The 20,732-nt window shown below is 37.4% G+C and overlaps 1 protein-coding gene across 6 annotated transcripts in view; it reads left to right on the forward strand.

The window, feature by feature from the left end:
- TMEM131L (transmembrane 131 like) overlaps positions 1-20,732 on the forward strand; it is a 165,609-nt gene that overhangs the window by 94,227 nt on the left and 50,650 nt on the right. For 5 of the 6 annotated variants that reach the window (XR_011969734.1, XM_072621302.1, XM_072621301.1 and 2 more), the window contains 11 exons: positions 1,802-1,910; positions 2,892-2,991; positions 3,462-3,615; positions 4,698-4,868; positions 5,516-5,585; positions 7,210-7,348; positions 7,641-7,782; positions 11,040-11,149; positions 13,049-13,121; positions 15,587-15,729; positions 17,309-17,451. Coding sequence is in view for 5 of the 6 variants with exons in the window: in XM_072621302.1 (XP_072477403.1) it covers positions 1,802-1,910; positions 2,892-2,991; positions 3,462-3,615; positions 4,698-4,868; positions 5,516-5,585; positions 7,210-7,348; positions 7,641-7,782; positions 11,040-11,149; positions 13,049-13,121; positions 15,587-15,729; positions 17,309-17,451 (1,354 nt within the window). In the remaining variant the exon portion in view is untranslated. The remainder of the gene's footprint in view (positions 1-1,801; positions 1,911-2,891; positions 2,992-3,461; positions 3,616-4,697; positions 4,869-5,515; positions 5,586-7,209; positions 7,349-7,640; positions 7,783-11,039; positions 11,150-13,048; positions 13,122-15,586; positions 15,730-17,308; positions 17,452-20,732) is intronic. The other variant, XM_072621303.1, reaches the window with a different exon arrangement.

Raw genomic sequence — 20,732 nt, forward strand, 5'->3', positions numbered from 1 at the left:
TGTTGATTTTTCTCTTGTAACATTGTATTCTTATGTTATCTTGTAACATTTAGGGTAACATACAAGATATGTAAAAAAAGTAGGATTTTTTTTTACATTTACAAATGTATATTTATCACAGTAACTTTCAGTTACATTTTTTGTCCTAAGCTTCCTAGGGAAGTTATATAGATCTTTTTTCCTGCACATTGTAAAAATATAGCATAGTTTCTTTTCAGTCTTGGATGATTTTAGTGCGGATTTTGTCAAAAGTTATTCATTGTAACTATACAAACTCTCAGGGATCTTCCAGCCTTCTTAACCTATGGTTAAATTTATGTATCATCATTTCTCAGATAATTATTTAGAAAATGAGGTTGCATGACTTAAATAAAACATATTTTTGTCATAAACAAATTAAAAAAGACTTGGTAGAAAATGAAGTACATTTTGCCAAATTACACATATATACATCCATCTAAGTTTATCAAGAGATGTTTATCCATTTATTACTGATAAAAGTGTAGTGAAATGATCCTGTACTTGACTCCCAGTTCCAGTTCATTTTGTTAGGTGCTTTGTGACCTTGGCAGGCCTCAGCTTCCTTATCCGTAAAATGTAGTTAGCACAGTAAGTGCCATATTTAATAGACATTGATGAATTGATAATGACCTTCCTATAGGGTTTTGAGGACTAAATCAAATATATGTGAAAGCGCTTTGTATAATGTCCTGTACAAATAGAAGGCATTATTGTCACACTGATGCTCATGACGTAATGGAGTTTGGGGGGAGGCATGAAGGAGTGTCTAGACTTATGGTTTCATTAGAATTTGGAGTTTCCAGTGAGAAAATTTCTTCTACCAATGCAGATCAACACCTCTTTTATACGTTTTCTTAAAGAATTGGTTGGAACTCTGAGAGGATTATGTGACTTCATTAGGGTCACAAAGTGTGTAACAGCTGGTGCTTGACTCTAAGGGTAGCCCCTTTATCCACTAAACCATGCTGCCTCTCAGGTTTAAGGGATACCATTTAGGAAATTCATGATCAGAGAAGGAGTAAGGTCGTGAGGGCAAAGAGATGGCAGCTGTGCACCTGAGTGCTCCATTGGTAACCACAAAATATTCAGACTTCAAGGAAGGCCCCCAGTGTGTTAGCTCATTTTCTGGTGGGAGGTGGGCATGTTAGGTCGTTGAAGGATACAGACAAATGAGACTGTGTGATCTGTACCAACAGAAGTACACAAGGATAAACATTTGAGTCTGATTAAGGGCTAAAGACTTAGGGTGGTGACAAATACAACTGATGATGATGAAAAATACTAATTTTCCTATTTAATAAGTGTAGCGTCAGAGATCCCTAAAATTTATAATTGAGTTAAAAGGAACCTGGATAGGAGGGGGTAGCTAAATTATTCTTTTTGACTTGAGAATTGAAGATGTCATAGTCTCCCTCATTTTTTGATCCAAGTCTATTCTGCCTTAAATCCTTCTGCTTGGGCCTTCTTTTTAGAGTGATAATAAGATCGGGTTCTTTCTTATATTATCAGCAGTTAATTATCTTTTGGGCAGTAGCTCTGTACTCATCTCTCATGTTGCTTTTTCATCTGTCTAGATAATTTGAGTCAACCCTTAGCTGTCACTTTCCTTGTCTTAATCTTTCCTCCTGATTTCTGACCCTCTTTTTTCCCCAGTCATTTTTGTTCTCCATTTCTGCATCCTTGGTTTCTCTGCCTCCTTTTTAAAAATGTAGAGACAAAATACTATACTTAGTAGCCATCTTCCCATAAAAAAGTAAATGATGTTTATCTTTTATTTCAGGATGTACATCATTTCTCACAAAGAGATTCTTTATCTCTGCAATTTCAACCAGTCCTGCTACCTTCTTCTACAACCAATTTTACCAAAATTGCTTCTTTTATTTGTAAAGGTACGGTATTTGTACGTTTGGCAACTGTCTCCTGTTTACTTCTATTGTTGAAGCATATCCCCATGAATGGTTATTATTAATGTTGTTTCCCAAGAATACCATAAATATGTAATGACCAAACCTTACTGTAATGTCTCGAAACTCTGCCATGATATTGTCTAGCTGATTACCCATTTATAATAATGTTCCCATGAGACTAACTGTTCCCTGTTTTGTCATTTCACCTAAAGTTGCATTTTTGTGGAAACCAGTTAATGATGTTAGGCAGAGTGTGCCTGTATAGATGATATAACGATGACAGTTATTGTTGTCTCTGTGGAGTGATTTATTCATAACTGCAGATTAGCTTAAGATGTAAGATAATGAGTTTGATTCCCATTGTGCAGGAATTAATAGTTCTTATTTTATACTCCTGATGTGAAATTTTGTGTTGGAACTCTTAATGCAGCAATGATCAGGGGTTGCGAATAATCAGAGATTGCTAGGGTACTCTGTCCCATAAGAAAATTTTTTTGAAATTCAATTTTATTTTCAGATCTGCATTCATCTTTTCCCTTCCATCTTTGCCTGTTCTTTCGTAGACAGGACATTAAATCATAAAACAGTCAAAAGATACCACCATACCAAAGAACTCTTGCTTACCATTTAGATTTTATTTCTTTCCTGCTCAGTTTCTCCAGTGCCCTGCTAGGCTATTATACTATGATATGCATCCAGTTTAGCTTCTTTTTTTTCCCCATCTCACTGTACCTGGCAGGTGTAAGGACTTTTTCCCTGTTAATTGAGAAAAAACAGGGTTTTGTCATGGAAAAAAGATGGCATGTGGAACTTAATTTTTTCTCTGAGAAAATAAACTAGAGGGGTGAAAGTCTTGGCAAAGGAGACACACAGGTAGTAGGCTTAGTTAGTAAAGAGGAAAGGCATAAGTGGAAACCAAGAGATCTGTGCTTGACCCTGATTTTTCTTCCCATTTCTAAACAGCACCATCGTGTCTCAGTGAAACTGATTATCCTGGGGAAGGAAGAAATCCGAAAGGCATGGCCACGTTGCAGGCATGCCTATCTCGTCCTGTGGTGCAAGGGTAGGTTCATGTAATCAATTAGGCGTTTATGATGCACCGCCTTTGATTCAAGCACTCTGCAACGTACTGGGGATGGAAGGACAAAAATGAAACCACTCCTTTCTTGAAGGAGTTTATCAGTCCTTTGGCAAGAGGTTAATTTAGCCTTAATTCTGTTGTTCGTTAAGAGTTAGGGAAGAGCGTCTAGGTGTGATTTTCATCGCAGCTCCTCTTCAGGTAGAGCTGGTCAAATTATTTTTTCCTTCCCCTTTAGAGCCAGAATTATTAATTGATCTGGTTCTTTTTGTCTCTTCCTGCTCTTTGTTATGATTTTGTACAGCAATAGCTGAGCCATAGGAGGATATTGAGAAGTAGGAGATCATATTATCTCCAGACTGAATCATCCAGTCCCATATAACCAGGAGATCTGACTTCTTCAAAGTGCCAGCCCTTTGCTCAGACTCATCCCTGTGTTCTATGTGTGTTCCCAGATACTTTGTCATTGACCCTTCTGCAGTCCAGTTCCACCTTGAGCCACACTGGAATGCAACCGGAATTTGGTCAGTCTGGTACACCAATCATTTTAGTCCTGCTCTTGTTATAAAGGATGTGCTTGTTCCCAAGGAGACCAAGCACATTTTCAAGGTAGGTATGTACAGATTTTTGTCAAAGATAGATTCATTCTAGCTCAGGTAATTATGAACACCTTTCTATGTGTAAGGTCACTGAGGAAAAGAGGTATTGTATTTTTCATGTTTTCAAAATAATTGTTTCAGGAGATGGTCTTGGGAAGCCACAGGTTGCAGTATGCTTGAAGACAGTATATGATTTGGATTCTGGCAGATCCTTTAGCCTCTTATTTCTCATTTTCCTTCCCTGTAAAATGAGAGGGTTAGATTACATGACTTATGAGAGCTCTGTCTCTGAGTTTATTATCTTATGTTCCTGTTGCTTGCCCATCCATAGGATTGGTGGTGGTTGTTCTGTTTTGGAGGCATTGAGGGCTGGGGGGGCAGTATAAATTTTGAACATGTTGGATTTTAAACAGAAACAAGTTTCAGAATACACTGTTGGTCTCATTGTCTAAAATGAGATCACTTTGTAAGGGGAAAAATATGTAAGTATACAGTGAAAAATAATGCCAATTATAGACTGTACTTGGGTTTTATTATAAGCACTATTGGTGGAGGAGTGTTCCTGATACGGAGCTGTAAATTGTATTGTGGGTTTTTCTGTAACTTGTGTCCAGAGCCTTATTTGGGGGGGTGGAAGGTGGTGGTGGTGGAGAATATTTGCTAATCACATCAAGTCAGGAGTCATTAATGTTGGAAATACAGGATTTCATAGAAGGAAACAAATTTGATTTATGATTTGCACTAAGAAAATTATTCTTTAGTAAAAAAGAGTCTGCTAAAATCAGTGCAGCATATTGTTTGGGGGGAAATGCTGCCATTTGTGAAAACTTTCAGGTTACTTATATGAAGTTATATGATCATTACTTAAAATACTGGGCATAAGACAAGGCGTTCCAAACAGATGTGTTTTAAAGTATTTGATCTCCTCACGCTTAATTTGACAAGCCATTTTATTCAGTCTTTCCTTTTCAGTTCATGAAGAGCTTTTTAAGAGTAAAATCTGGAAGGGGAGATTTTAGGTACTACATCCTTTTAATTTTAATGGTGATTAGTTGTAGAAAAAAATACATATTTTGGTTTTTTTCCTTTCAGATTCAGAATTTCATTGGCCCCTTATTTCTACCTCCAGGATGTTGGAATATATTTTCTTTGAGACTTGGTATTAAAGACACTGCAGTAAATATGTTTACCCATGTGTCTTTGACCACAAACATAGGCGCTACATTTGTAATACCTCTCCAGATTTATTCACCTTTGGCCAAGGTATTGTTTTATCATACAGTTGTGTGTATGTATGTGTGATGTGATACGTGATAGACTTCTAACTTTCTGTCAGTACTTGGCTGTTAGATGAAAAGGGGGTTAGGTTCTTTGATACTGGTTTGAAATCCATCAGTATTAATTTCTGCTTGATATCAATTCAAATAGACTAAATGATGGAAACATGTACATTTGGAAAGACTGGATAATAGGTTGGTTTTCCTAAGCAATTTTGGATAATCAGGTTTTCTGAGAACAAGAATGCATCAAAATACTCCTAACTTAAAAAGACTTGGCCTTTTCTTTGATATCTTTAAATCTAATTTGAGGTGCTGCTTGGGGTCATCTCTTTGGGGGTGGACTCCCACTGCATAGCCCTGTTGGTCCAAAAGGTGTAGGAAGGTGGAAATGAATCTGTACTGACCTCATGAGAACAAACATTCTTTCAGATAGCTCACTATTATTTTGTTGTCATCTCTCATTAAAATGTGATTTGGAGGGGGTAGAAGTTGATTGATTTTTAGCATTCTGATGGATTTCTAGAGGAATACGTGTTCACTACAGATAAAGGCAAACAGATGTTCCACGTTCAGGTGCTTTGGGGTTGGTTTGGTGCTACTTTTTAAATTCTTTATTGTCTTCCCTTCTAGGCAGGGAGATCTGTCTCGGAGGCAGTAGCCCATTGTGGAATGCATTATTACATGGGAAAATTAAATAGAGGTAAGCATTTTGTTCAGTCTTGCTGTTAGAACTGAAATTGAATGGGGGGGAACAGAGTAGAGATATTCCTCTCCTATATTAATTAATATATTAATACAGTAACACCATATGTTGCTACTCTGAGAAAAGTGGTCTTCATCATAAGCTTTAAAAGAGATTCTCTTCCAGGATTCAAGAGACATGACAGTGACATTAATCTCTTAACTTTTTGGCATTGTTTATGCATTTTCAAAGGTCTTGTACATGTGTCTGTTCATTCAATCCTCACCAGGCCCTGTTTTTAATAAAGAGCAGTCAGGAGGCTCTGCTTCATGTATAAGACAACCTGTTTCCTAAATAGAACCGTTAAAGTCTTCTGTTCCCACCTGGCAAGGTTTGAAAAGATATAATAGAGGATTCTGAGTGATACACCAAGGCTGGGAGGCTTTGGTTATGTGACAGTGAACAACCATTTTCGTAACGACTGCATATGGGTGAGGACTGTAATGTTGGTATAGGGGCCATTTCCAGACTTTTCCCTATTACCTCCAATTCAAAATAATCATTTTCCAAGGAAGCATCACATTCAGAAACTTGTTACTTGGGTTAGGTTCACATACTGATTAGCATTGCCCTCTCAGTTCTATAGAAATAGTGGAGAATATGACAGTAAAATTCTTAGACCAAGCATTTCAGGTATACTTGTCTTGTGTAAGTAGCGGTACCATCTTTTTTTCAATGCCCATTTATGCTTATTTATTGATCTGCACTCTTGTTGGCAGTGAGTTAATAAGAACCCTGGGAACTTATAATGAGGGAAAGCAAGATTTGTGTGTAAAATTAATAATAATTGAATGCTAAAACTAATGAAAATTCCACAGCTGAAACAATTAAAAGATTTTATAGTAGATTCACAGCCCCTGTGTTTGTTTATACATGGTTACAATAAAATTGAACATTTGAAAAATATTTTTTTGGGAGTGAATTAAGACCTGTGATTTCTCAGGTATAGAGAATTCCCTTTTTTGGAAATTCCATCCTCAGATTCTGACCAGCTTGCCAGTTTATAGCCTATAGTTTCTGAGGAATTTAGTGACTTGGTCTCAGTTACACCACAAGTACGCGTCAGAGGCAAGACATAAACCTAGCCCAGGACTCACAGCCAGGCCATTACCCACTGGACCATACTGTTACTCTAAACCTTTTCTGTGTCATGTCACTGTGGCAATTTGGTGAAACTATGAAACTTTGCCCAGAGTAGTGTTTTTAAATGTATTTTTACATGTGTATTTTTAAATACATAAAAACAAATAACATAGGACAGCAAAGGAAACTATATTGAAATATGGTTATCAGATATTTTTAAAAAAACAAGTTGACTGTCATAAATGAAGCTCTGTTCCAAATAGGTAATTTAGATGATTAAATTTAGATAATTCAATAATAAATCCAATTGACTATTGGAATGATGGATATTAATAATGGTAGATGGGAGATGACAATTTTCTACATGTAGTAAGAGAAGTCTAACATTCTCAGAATCTTTGATGACTTCCATGTTGATAGACAGTAGCAGAGTCTTTCTGGGAATCGTGGTGCTTAAATATAAAGTAAATTGAATTATGCTTTCTGTTATTGCAAATAGACAGCTTGATTTTATTTCCAGCAAGTCCTCCTTGGCAAGGAGGCTTTTCTTTGGGCCATTCTACGTGGAAGGTGGATTCTGAGCTTGCAAACAAATTGTATCAGAGCTGGCAGAGGATAAAAAGTGGTCAAGTCTGCAGGTGTGTCCACAGGTTTCATGCTTATCTTTATCATTAGGATACTTTATGAAATTAGTATTTTATGCAGTATTCTCCTTGCTGTAGTGAAATTTTAAAGGCTGACTTACATTTAAATATCAGAAAGATTATGTGGATATAATGGAAGAAATAAGGAAGTTAGCATGTATTTAGTACGTACTTTGGGGGGGGCAGGTGTCGGGGGTACGGTCTTTCTTTGTTCCCTAGCACTTAGCATAGTGTCTGGCAGATGGAAGGTGTACATTTTGCCTAAAACTTTTTCTTTATTAAATAGGAGAAGTGTTTTGGGAATGACTCCATTTGTTTATCCAAAGAAATTGAGAGAATTTGGGTCCTTTGCTTCCTCTGTGCCACGTTTAATCACAGAGCCTGGACTTACATTGAACTTCAGTGCATCTGCTCTCAGGACCAGTATGGTAAAGATACTTTCCTTTATCTCCTATACCAGTGGTTTGCTGGAGTGCGTGTGTGTGAGTGTGTGTGTGCATGTGTGCATGTATTTCTGTGCCTCTCATTTTTGTAGAGAATATTATGAAGTGTAAAATAAAATTAAATTTACTTTAAAAAATAAATGTTATTTATCTTACCTTTTGACATATACATTAACTCAAGGAAAAAAACAACAAAATCACAAGAATAAGGTGTGAAATTATTATTATTTTTTATTTTATATTTTTTATTTTTTAATGTTTAACAATCACTGCCATACAATTGCGATTTTATCCCCCCCACCTACCCCCCACTCCCCCCTCCCTCCCCACGACTGCATACAATTCTGTATAGATTCTACATATACTTTCCTATTGAGTATATTTTCACTATAGTCATGCTATGTAGTCAGACTAAGATAAATGAAAGAAATCGTATAACAAATCAGAACATGATACACAAACACATACACATACACAAACATGATCTGTTACATTATGTGAGTGACTTCCATATTTCTCTCTCTGAGTGTGGAAGGCATTTTGCCTTGAGAACCACCATTGGGATTTTTTTTTTTTTTTTGGTAAGAAGTTCTTGTGTTATTACAAAAATCTAAGTCTACCAGAAAAAGCTCTCACACACTGTGGTCGTTGCTGTGCATAAAGTTCTCCTGGTTCTGCTCCTTTCACTCAGCATCAGGTCATATAAGTCCTTCCAGGCCTCTCTGAAGTCTTCTTGTTCATCATTTCTTATGGCACAATAGTACTCCATTACATTCATGTACCATAATTTATTCAGCCATTCCCCAATTGATGGACATCCCCTTGACTTCCAGTTTTTGGCAACTACATAGAGTGCTGCTATAAATATTTTTGTACATGTGGGACCCTTTCCCATTTTTATGATCTCTTGGGGATATAGTCCTAGTAGCGATATTGCTGGGTCAAAGGGTATGCACATTTTTGTAGCCCTTTGGGCATAGTTCCAAATTGCTCTCCAGAATGGTTGGATGCGCTTGCAGCTCCACCAACAATGAATTAGTGTTCCAACTCTCCCACATCCTCTCCAGCATTTATCATTTTCTTGTTCTGTCATGTTTGCCAATCTTATAGGTGTGATGTGGTACCTCAGAGTTGTTTTGATTTGCATCTCTCTAATCAATAGTGATTTAGAGCATTTTTTCATATGATTATAGATAGCTTTAATTTCTTCTTCTGAAAATTGCCTGTTCATATCCTTTGACCATTTATCAATTGGGGAATGTGAAATTATTTTTTAAAAAAGTTTGGTAATCACTGTTCTTTGCCAAATTGCATACATGTTCAAGCAGGATCTGATTTTATTGAGGCAGCATGCCTGTTGTTTTTAAACAATTATTCTTCTCTTATTTTTATTTTCATTTTTACAAAAATGTGACGTTAGTGGATAGAAAATGAGACAGTTAAAGAGAACTGAGGTCAAGTCAAGCCACATCCTAGCTTTTTGAGACCCTTTCTGGTCCTAACCTTTTTACACAAATGATTGAGAAAATAAGCATTAGTACTTTCAGTTCTCCCATAGCTCAAACTTTTACTACCCTGTAACCTATTGATGGGCTGCTCAGTGGTGGAATGGGGAGGGTGCCAGCACAGGGATCAGGGAGACTTACTCACTGAGTTCATATCTGCTCTTAGACACCTCTGGACAAGTCACTTAGCTCTGTATGCCTCAGTTTCCTCATCTGTAAAATGGTCTGGAGAAGGACATGGCGAACCACTTCAGTATCTCTGCCAAGACAACCCCAAATGGAGTCACGAAAAGTTAGACGTGACTGAACAACAACAACTTAGTAACACTTTTCCTTTGAACGAGAACCAAGTTTCCTAGAAATTCTTGCATTCCCTACTGTTACCTTGTGGAAAAATAGTGGGCAAATCATTAGAAAAAATTTTTAAGTTTCTTTCTTATTAATAGAATTAACAGATTTGAATATTTCGATATACAAAGAATAGAAGAAAAGGGTTGTGTATGAAAATGCAAACTTCAATCACATGTTGCTCATTTTTCAGATGTTTATGTTAAATTTAACATAATATCATCATTGTCCTTTTTGTCCTCTTCTGTTCTTTTCTGCGTATCTTTTATTTCATTCATTCTTTTTCCATGCATCAGTATCATAAATCACCTATTCTCATCATAACCCCCTAAAGATCTTCTTTTGCAAATTTACTTTGGCCATGTCATAAAGTGAACATCTCAAGAGGTGGGAGTCTTTTGGAGTCTTGATTTGTCATCACATTGGTTATAGTGGTCTTTCGAAGTTATGTTGTTATATTAATTGCTCACTTCATTCTGCATCATTTAACGTAAGTTTTTTCTCCAGTTTCACCAAATGTTTCTCCAAATTGATCCCTCTTGTAGTTTCCTGTAGCCCAGTATTCATCAATTCATATATTGTAATTTATTATGTTATTTTCCAGTGGATAGACATCCATGTTGTAAAATTTTAAAGTGAAATTTTTCTCACTATATTTTATAAAACATTAGGACTGTCACGACCCATGAATAGGCTTCTCTCACCCCCCACCATTTTGGTGCCATATATCAGTGTGTAGTATACCTGATTCAGTGACTTCATTTTCATTACTCCTGAGTCCGAAATGTTTCTTTTCTATAGTTCTCCCTTCTCTTATGTTTAGAAACAAGCTGAACACGGAACAGACCTTTGTTGTTCATAAAAGGCACCAATTGAATGATCTTGGCTGTTAGTCTTTCCCTTCCTCAAATAATTGTGCATATCATTATCTGTTGTTGTTCATACTTTGTGACCCCATTTAGAGTTTTCTTGGCAAAGATGTTGGAGTGGTTTGCCATTTCCTTTTCCAGATCATTTGACAATTGGAGATACTGAGGCAAATAGGGTGAAGAGGCTTGCCCTGGGTCACGCAGCTAGTAAGTGTCTGAGGCCAGATTTTAACTCTGAAAGATGAGTTTTCCTAACTCCAGGCCCAGCACCCTAGCCACTAAATGTTGCATCTCCCACTTCTCAGGAGAATGAGAGGGCCTTAAGGAGAGGGATTGTTTTTCTTTCATTTTTGTGTTAAAACTGTCCCCCTCTTCCTTCATACCTTCCCTATCACAGAGTCTGACTGAAGTATCTGTTGGATTGGATTGGAATGATCAACACTGCTGCTAAATTGACCAATCTAATTTTCCAACATCATCACATAAAGGTGTTTTAATTTAAAAATTTTCAACCGTCTAGGTGAAATATTTTGTGCTGAGGAATCCCTCATCTTTCCCAGTTACTCTGCAGCTGCTCCCTCTCTCTTCATATGCTGAACCTGAATGGGCGTTGAACCTGCTCCATAAATGGTAAAGTACTTAAATCTTAAGAGGAGACTTCATTTATTTGAAAACTTGTATTGCTTTTATATCGCCTTTGTTCCCAAATATATCCTGCCCCTTCCCTCCCAACCCTCCCTACCTGAAGAGTTATTCCTTGTAACAGAGAACAAAGTCATTTAGCAGAATTCATTGGCTACATTAACTGAGTGGGATGGTGTATGCAGGGGGCCACACCTGTTCTCACCTCTGCAAAGAAGGGAGGGAAGGGTCTTCACATCTTTTCTTGGGCTCTGAGCTTGATTGATCATGATAATTATCCTTCAGCTTCATGAAGGAACTCTTATTATTAATGTTTAGAAAAACTACTTAGTCCCATATTCTCTAGAACCAGGAGGTAGAAGAACACTGAATTTGGACTTAGGGTATAGGTTCAGATCTCATCTGTAGACTATCTTGGGCTTCATTTTCCTTATCTGTTGTTAAGGGATCTCTATTGTCCATTCTGATGGTAAATCTGTGACTTACTTGTAGGTAGAAAGTACAAGCTAACTTCTGTGCCTGGGGCTTGGGTGACCTTCGTGCTCCCAGCCCCTTGGTGGTGCTTATTTTTTGAAAGTGGTAACTGATCCTGTGCTCTAATGAAGTTTGTTATTTGAGACTCTCTGTGGTACTCTTATAATGCAACTCTCACTGGAATTTGGTCATGCTTTCAGCCCCCTGGTGGTAATGATTTTATAAAAATTAATTCTGGATGAGAAAATATCAGCACACATTTTAAGAATTCTACTTAGCATGAGCAATAGGAAAATATGAAACTACTTTAATGAAATAAAGTTTGTATATAGGAAAATAGCCTACTCTAATTTAATGAAATAAATTTATATATAAATAAAATTATACACCATACAAATATGTGTATATATATGTGTATGTGCATGTGTATATGTGATATGTATGTGCATATGTGTGTGTGTGTACATGCATACACACACATATCTTAGCTAGTTGGTGCAATAGATAGGGTGCCAGACCTGGAGTCAGAAAGACTCAATTTTCTGAGTTCAAATTCCACCTCAGACACTTACTAGCTGTGTGACCCTTTACACACAGTCACTTTACCCCACTTGCCTCAGTTTCCTTTTCTGTAAAATGATCTGGACAAGGAAATGGTAAACCAGTTTAGTATCTTTGCCAAGAAAATCCCAAAGAGGGTCACTAAGAGTCAGACACGGCTGAAAAATGACTGAACAACCACCAAAAAGATTGATTATTTTTCACTTGAGCTTCCTGAGAATGATAATTAACTCCAAATATCCCCTTAGTCTTGTTTTGCCCCATCTTTTTACTCTACCTTTTTTTGCCCCATGAATTATTTTGTAACTTTAGGATCTGATTTTGAGCTAGCCAAGGAACCTTGGAAACTGTTTGCTTAACTTCAGATTAGAAACAAGGAATATGAGGCTCATGGAGGTTAGTTAGTCAGCTTGCCCATGACCACAGAGCCAATAAAAATTAGAAGGAGGGTTTTATCCTAGGTCTTCCTGATGCCAAGTCTAGCACTTTATCTTTTGTGCTTTTTCTTAGAACCTAAAGAAGGAGGTTGAAGAGGTTGCTGAATTTAGAGTCAGAATCTGGGTTCAAATTCTGGCACTGATGTGACATATATGTTCTCCATTTCTCCAGACCTCATTTTCTTACATGTAAATTGTGTGTGGTTACCCTGAAGGGTCTGCTCTGGCTGTAAATCTGTGATCAATCATTTGCCAGTGATAGTTCTGCACAATGAGTATTGGATAATTAGCTGTCACTATGGTGAATGAAAGTCTAGTAACATTTCTTTAAAAGCATACGTTATGCATTTATCTTTTGACAGAACTGAATAAAATATTAATTTTTTCCCACTGATTTCATTTTCTTCCTCTTCAGGTTTGATGTTGATGTCCAGATGATTAATTTCACAACTGGTGAATTCCAGCTTACTGAAATGTGCCCCCATCTGGTAAGATGCTTACTTTAGGCCAAGACAGAATTATTTTAGGAAACCAGAGAAAACTTTAGTGTATAGGTCTCACTAAATTATGTTGAAAGTGTTCCAACATGCTGTCTTCGGCAGTTTTTTTCTAAGTCCTTAAAGGTATCGTGTCATGTTTATTAGGAAATTCAAAATTTTTAATATGTTGAATTTCTTTTTTTTTAGTTATTTTTGTATTAATTAATTAATTTTCAATTTTCTATTATCACTTCCATAAATCTTAGATTTTCCATTCCTCCCTCCCCCTCCCCTCCCCAAGTCAGCATGCAGTCTTATATGGGTTCTTCACATGCATTCTTACTAAATACATTTTCACCTTAGTCATGTTGCGTGGAAGAATTAAAGTGAATGGGAAAAACCATGAGAAAAAACAAAACGCAAGAGAAAATAGTTTGTTTCATTCTGTGTTTCAATTCCATAGTTCTTTCTCTGGATGTGGATGGCATTTTGCCTTGAGTCCATTGGAAAATTTTTAGGTCCTTGCATTGCTGTGAAGGGCTAGTCTATCAGAAAAATTCCTCACACTGTGGCTGTTACTGTCCTGGTTCTGCTCATTTCGCTCAGCATCAGATCATATAAGTCCTTTCAGGCCTCTCTGAAGTCTTCCTGTTCATCATTTCTTATAGCGCAATAGTATTCCATTACATTCATATACCATAATTTATTCAGCCATTCCCCAATTGATGGGCATCCCCTTCGTTTCCAGTTTTTAACCACCACAAAGAGGGCCGCTATAAATATTTTTGTACATGTGGGACCCTTTCTCATTTGTATGATCTCTTGGGGATACAGTCCTAGAAGTGATATTGCTGGGTCAGAGGGTATGCACAATTTTGTAGCCCTTTGGGCATAGTTCCAAATTGCTCTCCAGAATGGTTGGATCACAGCTTCACCAACAATGACTTAGTGTTCCAACTCTCCCACATCTTCTCCAACATTTATCATATCCTGTTTTGCCATGTTAGCCAATCTAATAGGTATGATGTGGTACCTCAGAGTTGTTTTGATTTCCATCTCTCTAATCAATAGTGATTTAGAGCATTTTTTCATATGACTATAGATAGATTTAATTTCTTCCTCTGAAAACTGCCTGTTCATATCCTTTGACCATTAATCAGTTGGGGAATGACTTGTATTCTTGTACATTTGACTCAGTTCTCTATATATTTTAGAAGTGAGGCCTTTATCACAGACACTAGTTGCAAAAATTCTTTCCCAGTTTTCTGCTTCCCTCCTAATCTTGGTTGCACTGGGTTTGGTTGTGCAAAACCTTTTCAATTTAAAGTAATCAAAATTATCCATTTTGCACTTCATAATGTTCTCTATCTTGTTTGGTCAAAAATTTCTCCTTTCTCCATAAGTCTGACAAATACACTATCCTTTGCTCCCTTAATTTGTTTATAATATTAATCTTTATATCCAAATCATGTGTCCATTTGAACTTTATTCTTGTATAAACTGTCAGGCATTGGTCTATACCCAGTTTCTGCCACACTGTTTAGTTTTCCCAGCAGTTTTTGTCAGACAGTGAATTCTTATCCCAGAAGCTGGGGGTCCTTGCGTTTATCAGACAGTAGATTGCGGTATTCATTGACTGCTGTGTCTTGAGTCTCTAACATATTCCACTTATCTACCCCTCTGTTTCTTAGCCAGTACCAAGTGGTTTTGATGATTGCTGCTTTATAATACAATTTGAGATCTGGTATAGCTAAGCCACCTTCCCTAGCATTTCTTTTCATTAGTTCCCTTGATATTTTGGACCTTTTGTTCTTCCAGATGAGTTTTGATATTAATTTTTCTAGCTCTAGAAAATAATTACCTGGTAGTTTGATTGGTATGGCACTGAATAAGTAAATTAATTTAGGTAGAATTGTCATTTTTATTATGTTACTTTGGCCTACCCACGAGCAGCTGATGTTTTTCTACTTCCTTAGATCTGACTTTATCTGTGCAAAGAGTGTTTTATAATTGTGTTCGTATGTTCGTATAGACCCTGGGTTTATTTTGGCAGGTAGACTCCTGGATATTTTATAGTGTCTACTGTAGCTTTAAATGGGATTTCTCTTCCTATCTCTTGCTGTTGGGCTTTGTTAGTAATATATGGAAATGCAGATGATTTATCTGGATTTATTTTGTAACCTGCAACTTTGCCAAAGTTGTTTATTATTTCAAACAGTTTTTTACTTGATTCTCTGGGATAATACGTTGAATTTCAAAGTGTAGCCAAACCTGCTTTGATTACAAAATTGAAGGATACCCCATCCCTAGGATGCCACCTCTTGGACCAGAAAGCACAATAGGATGGTGCTAGAAGGGTTGACTCATTAGGAAATTACCTTTCTTTCTTACTAAGTATGGTTTAGTAAAGCTAAATAGCAAAGGCTTGTCCTGGGTGATTTCTGCTGTAAGAAGTGTGTGTGAATCACTTGTAGGATTCACGGGGCCGTGAAGACCTTCATGTGACAACCCAGTCTGAGGAGCTGCACTTGCATTTACAGCCCCTGGAAAGGAGAAGGGTTGGGGTTGTTTTTACACCCGTTGACTACAGAAAAGTAACCTCAGTTATACTCATCAGGTAGGTTTTTCTCTGAAGGCACCTGCATTGATTGTGAATGTATGACTGATGTTCATTAAATAGAGTACTATTGGTTTGCCTTGTTTTTATATTATTGGAGGTACCTCAGTGAATGCCTCATTGGATAGAGAACTGGACATGGAGTCTGGAGGACCTTTATTCAAACCCAGCCTCAGACACTTACTAACTGGGTGACCTTGGGGAAGTTGCTTAGTTTTTGTCTGTCTCAGTTTCCTCAGCTGTAAAATGGGGATGATAGTGGCACCTACCTTCCAGGGTAGTTGTGAGGATCAGACAATGTAATATTTGAAAAACACTTTGCCCAATTCCTGGCACATAGTAGGTGTTTAATAAATGTTCCCTTCCATTTCTCTTTGTATATTAAATATTCCCTTAAGGGCTAAGGGCTGTGGTTTAGTGGGAATTTCCTCTGGTAAAGTGGACAGTCCCTTAATTGTCCTGTATTAAAATTTATTTGTCTGTATAATGGGAGGATGATACATGGCTTACCTTATCGACTTCCTTCTCCTTATGAAATAATAGCTGTTAAGTGTTCTGAAAATTTATAATAATGCTAGCAGGGTGAGGTATGAGGGGGTATGGTGTGTAATGATCAGTTTTCCAGTCAAATAGGGATAATCTAATGAACTGATTCCTCAGAATAGTTTTAGGCAAAATGATATTAAACAGGGCAGCCTTTTAAATGCCAGCCAAACTAGGCAACTTAATGTTGGGTACGTAATCAACATTTGTATCTATTGTGTTGTAATTTAACTGGATTGAAATGTATAGGCAACATGATATAATAGTTTTAAGATTTTTTTATTTCCATTTTAAGAATTAAGTTTTGTTACAATCTTCTCTCCCTGCTGTTTTTGCTTCCCTTGTTAAGGGAAGAAAGAGAGAGAGAGAAGGAAAAAAAACCGAACACCTAACAAATATGCACAATGAAGTAAAACACATTCCTGCATTAGACATAGCATGATATTGAGCAGTGGACAGGTACAAGATTTAGAGACAAGTCCTGGCTTTATAATTCACTGATTGTATGAACTTGGTGCTTTGACTTCTCTTTAGGTTTTGTCTTTGCATCTTTATAATGATGAGTTGAATTAGATGGTCTGTTAAAGTGCCTGCAAGTTCTGGCTGTCTTATGAGCCTGTGTTCCAGTGGGTTCTTGACTTTATGGTTGAGTTTTGCTACAAAATGTTTTTAAAAGACTGTTACTTGCATTTTAAATAAATATTGTGTGAGGTAGTATGCTACAGGGCTGTGTCTATTTTCAGGCTTCAAGAGCTACCTCTTAGTTTATACATATATTATTAGTATAACTATGCAAAACTTATTTAGTCTCTTTAGTTCTCAAGTAATTCTAAAACTATAAGGGATCTAAATCACACCCACATGAAATCAAAATTGTTTTTTTTTAATGTATCAATATAATATTACTATGGTAGGTTGACCAGAGCTATGACATGGGATGTACCTTTATTTTTTTGTGTCTTAGAAATAGTATTATAAATTAGTTTTCCTGTTCAGACATTAAAAGCTTTACGTTTGTTTTTCTTTCTTTCTAAAGAAATAACTTGACCATTTTTGACATGATCACCGTGGAAGGGTTTGGAGCAAGAGAGTTACTGAAAGTTGGTGGAAGGCTTCCTGGTACGGGAGGATCCCTTAGGTTTAAGGTGCCTGAATCCACTCTCATGGACTGCCGACGGCGTGAGTCTTTAGAATTCCTTCTCCTGAATGGGAACACATTGTACTGAACTGTTCAGGGCTTAAATCAAGAAGTCCTCTTTACCCTTGCTACTAATAGTTAAATTAAGATCGACCATAAACAGGTATAATCTGGCCCCCTTTATCACCAGAGATGATTGTGATAATCACAATTATGGCATGTCCATTGTAGGTTGAGATGCCCAAGCAAATTTATCCTGTTAAATTTTTAGGAATAGTGTTTACAGCCTCAAGGTGAAAGAGAAAATTAATTTGACTTTACCAATTACTTGATCATGGGAAATGAGGCTAAAAAATGACACAGAAGATCCAACTTGCATTTAGAAGTCTTTGGTAGGGGAGTTAGAAGCCAACCAGTCAGATGGGCCTGTAGTAGCATTCTGATTTAAAAACCCATTTGACTGTGTACCTACAATGCTTTACCAAGCTCTCAGTTTTAGGTTAACATGTTAAATTGAATGGAAATTTGTGTATTTGTGGAAATTTCTTGAATATACACATTATATAATATGGATTTAACAGTAGATACTACGTTGGTGGGAAATTTGAAATTTTATAGTTAGATACACATTTTTTAAAGATTCATATTCCTTTTAAAAACTTCATGTGCAACACCTAACTGCTCCATTTGCCAACTCACAACATAGTCATTGCATATTTTTATAATTACATCAGTCTATTTGACTCTCATAATGGGTTAATTTTGTAAATAGTGACTTCTTCCCCAGATTCTATGCCAGTGCTCTCCCAGACAAGAGACAAACCAGCAAAGTCTGGGGCCAGGCCTAATTAGTGATGACATCGCCCTTTAATCTAGCCATTTGGACCCAGCTCATCTTATTTCACCTTCAGAGAGACTCAGAATAGGAGGTGTATTGGCTCCGTCAGGGTACAGAGAACAGTTACTGACTGATTCGGAGTGCCAGATTTGAATGGGCAAGTTCTGGCAGCATAAGACTGATTTATAGGAGCAGAAAGAAAGGAGATAATTCATTGTTATAGACACATTGGTCCATGGTTTGCACAGCCCTTCAAGTATTCCCAGAGGAGACTCTACCAGATTAATGATCACTTGTACTACTCCCCTAACCCCTAAACATACAGTATTAGTGGAACAGAGCTGCAAGGCCTGTTTTAAACCTTAGTTATAGACTCCAGTCTTAATTAAGATGGAGATTAGAGCCACTATCCAATGTGTAGTAGATATCCACTAGCCAGTGGACTTGGATTCAGGAAGACCTGGCTTCAAACCAGCACTTAATGCAATTCCTGGCAATATAGATGCTTTGGAATCAGACCCTTAAAGACCAGGAAAATCATTTAACCTCTCTCCCAATACTTTGAAATCTGTGTATATTGTGGTAAAATATTTTGATGTAAGAAATTAAAAAAATCCTTCATGGCCTATTGTTTGATCATAGCTTATTGCTTAGATCTATAAAATGTGAAGACACTGGCCTCAGTAACTACTATTCACTTTGTCACTTTGAATCTATGAGTTTTTCCACTGTGAGATATCCGCCAGCTCTTTTGAGTCATGACTTTAGCTATGTATGCCTTGGCATATTCTCTGTTTTAACTTGTTTTTCTCAGCTCCTTCCCTGGATGGCCCTTGCATAAGAGGATGATTTCCCCTAGACACGCCCTGGCCTGACTCATCTTTTTACCTGTGTTTTGGGGAGCACCGAGGGCAGCATGTTAGTTAAATAGCACAGACAGAATAACTAGAATAATAATATTGCATTCCCTTTACACAGCTCCTCACTTAGGCAGTTTTTTTCAACTGTGACAGCCACTCATTCAAATGCCTTCATTTTCCAGAAGAGCAAGCAGATGTCATAGAGATGTTAACTGTCTTAGCCGACGACACATGGCTAGTAAGGGGTAAAACCGGTGTGGGACCTAAGATAACAAATTGGCTCATTTTATGACGTGGATTATGGGCTTTGGAGTTTTTAAAAATGTTATTTTACAATAACTTTTCACTTTTAGTTTTGCCAGGTCATCTGGCTACTTTCTTGGATCATAATCTGTCTCCTTCCTCTTCATTATGGTAGTTCTGCCCTAGGCTCTCTTCTCTATATTTTCCTTTTCTCTCCCTTCTTGAGCTCATCAGCTCCCTATCCTCTCTCTTATTCATAAATCATCCAGCTCTGAAATTCCATTTCTGTGTCATCAGCTGTCTCTGGGTGTCTCTTCTTGGATAGCCCCCTTCACCAGCTCAGATCTGGGATGCCTAACATGGTACTCATGTGATCCCCTACCCTAAATTCACCTGTCCTTTAGAATTCCCTGCCAATCATCCATGACTCTTTCCTCCCCCTACTGTCAGCATTGTGGAAGCTTGGGGGGGCTTAGCACAATTTCACTTTATGCGGACTGAACCTTGCCTCTTACATTTAAATAGTTAGGGGGGAACCCTAAGAGCAGTAGATTTTGAAATCTGTGTATATTGTATCAAAATATTTATATCAAATCATTTGTCACATCTTGTTGTCTTCCCGTTTTCTTCTCTCACACAACTCCCACCCTAGTTCAGACCCTTTTATCATCTCTCAATTGAAGTATTTCAGTAGGCTTCTAATTAATGTCCTTAATTCTGCTCTCCCCTTAGAGATCAGACCATCCTATTCCCCTGTTCACAGCGTCAGTGGTTTCCTGTTTCCCCTAGGATAAACTACAAACTTCTCAGCCTGTGCAGTTTATTTAATTCAATAATAATTATTATTAAGCACCAACCATGTGCCAACCCACTGTGCTAAGTGTTGGAGATGCAAAAAGAAGCAGAAGATCGCTCCTGCCCCCAAGGAGACACCGTGCAAACAGATAGATACAAAGCAAGGTTTACACAGGAGCAGTAGGAAATAGTAGTGAGAAGGCATTGGAATGAAGGCTGAGGGAAGGCTTCCTAGTCCTCCCTTTCCCGCCTCATTTTACATAACTGCCTGTTACATGTTCCATGAGACAGCCACCATTAGTGTACTTGCTATCCCCTGAGCTCTATAGACTACTCCCCATTCCTGGAATATACTCAAGTCTTGCTATCTGGCCCTCGGAATCTTTTGTTTTCCTTCAAATCTCAGTTCAGATGCTCCCACCTCCATCTGCTGAGGCTTCATCAGCGCCTCCGCTCCCATTCCCTGTGGTCTTTGGTGTTCTCTTTTCCCTCAGATGATTTTATATTTACAATTTGTGTGGTGTCCCATCACTGCCTTGATTGTGAAGAGCCTCACATGCATGATTGCTTGAGATAAATAGCACCT

This window comes from Notamacropus eugenii, chromosome 6 (assembly GCF_028372415.1).
Source record: "Notamacropus eugenii isolate mMacEug1 chromosome 6, mMacEug1.pri_v2, whole genome shotgun sequence".
Lineage (NCBI taxonomy): Eukaryota > Metazoa > Chordata > Mammalia > Diprotodontia > Macropodidae > Notamacropus > Notamacropus eugenii.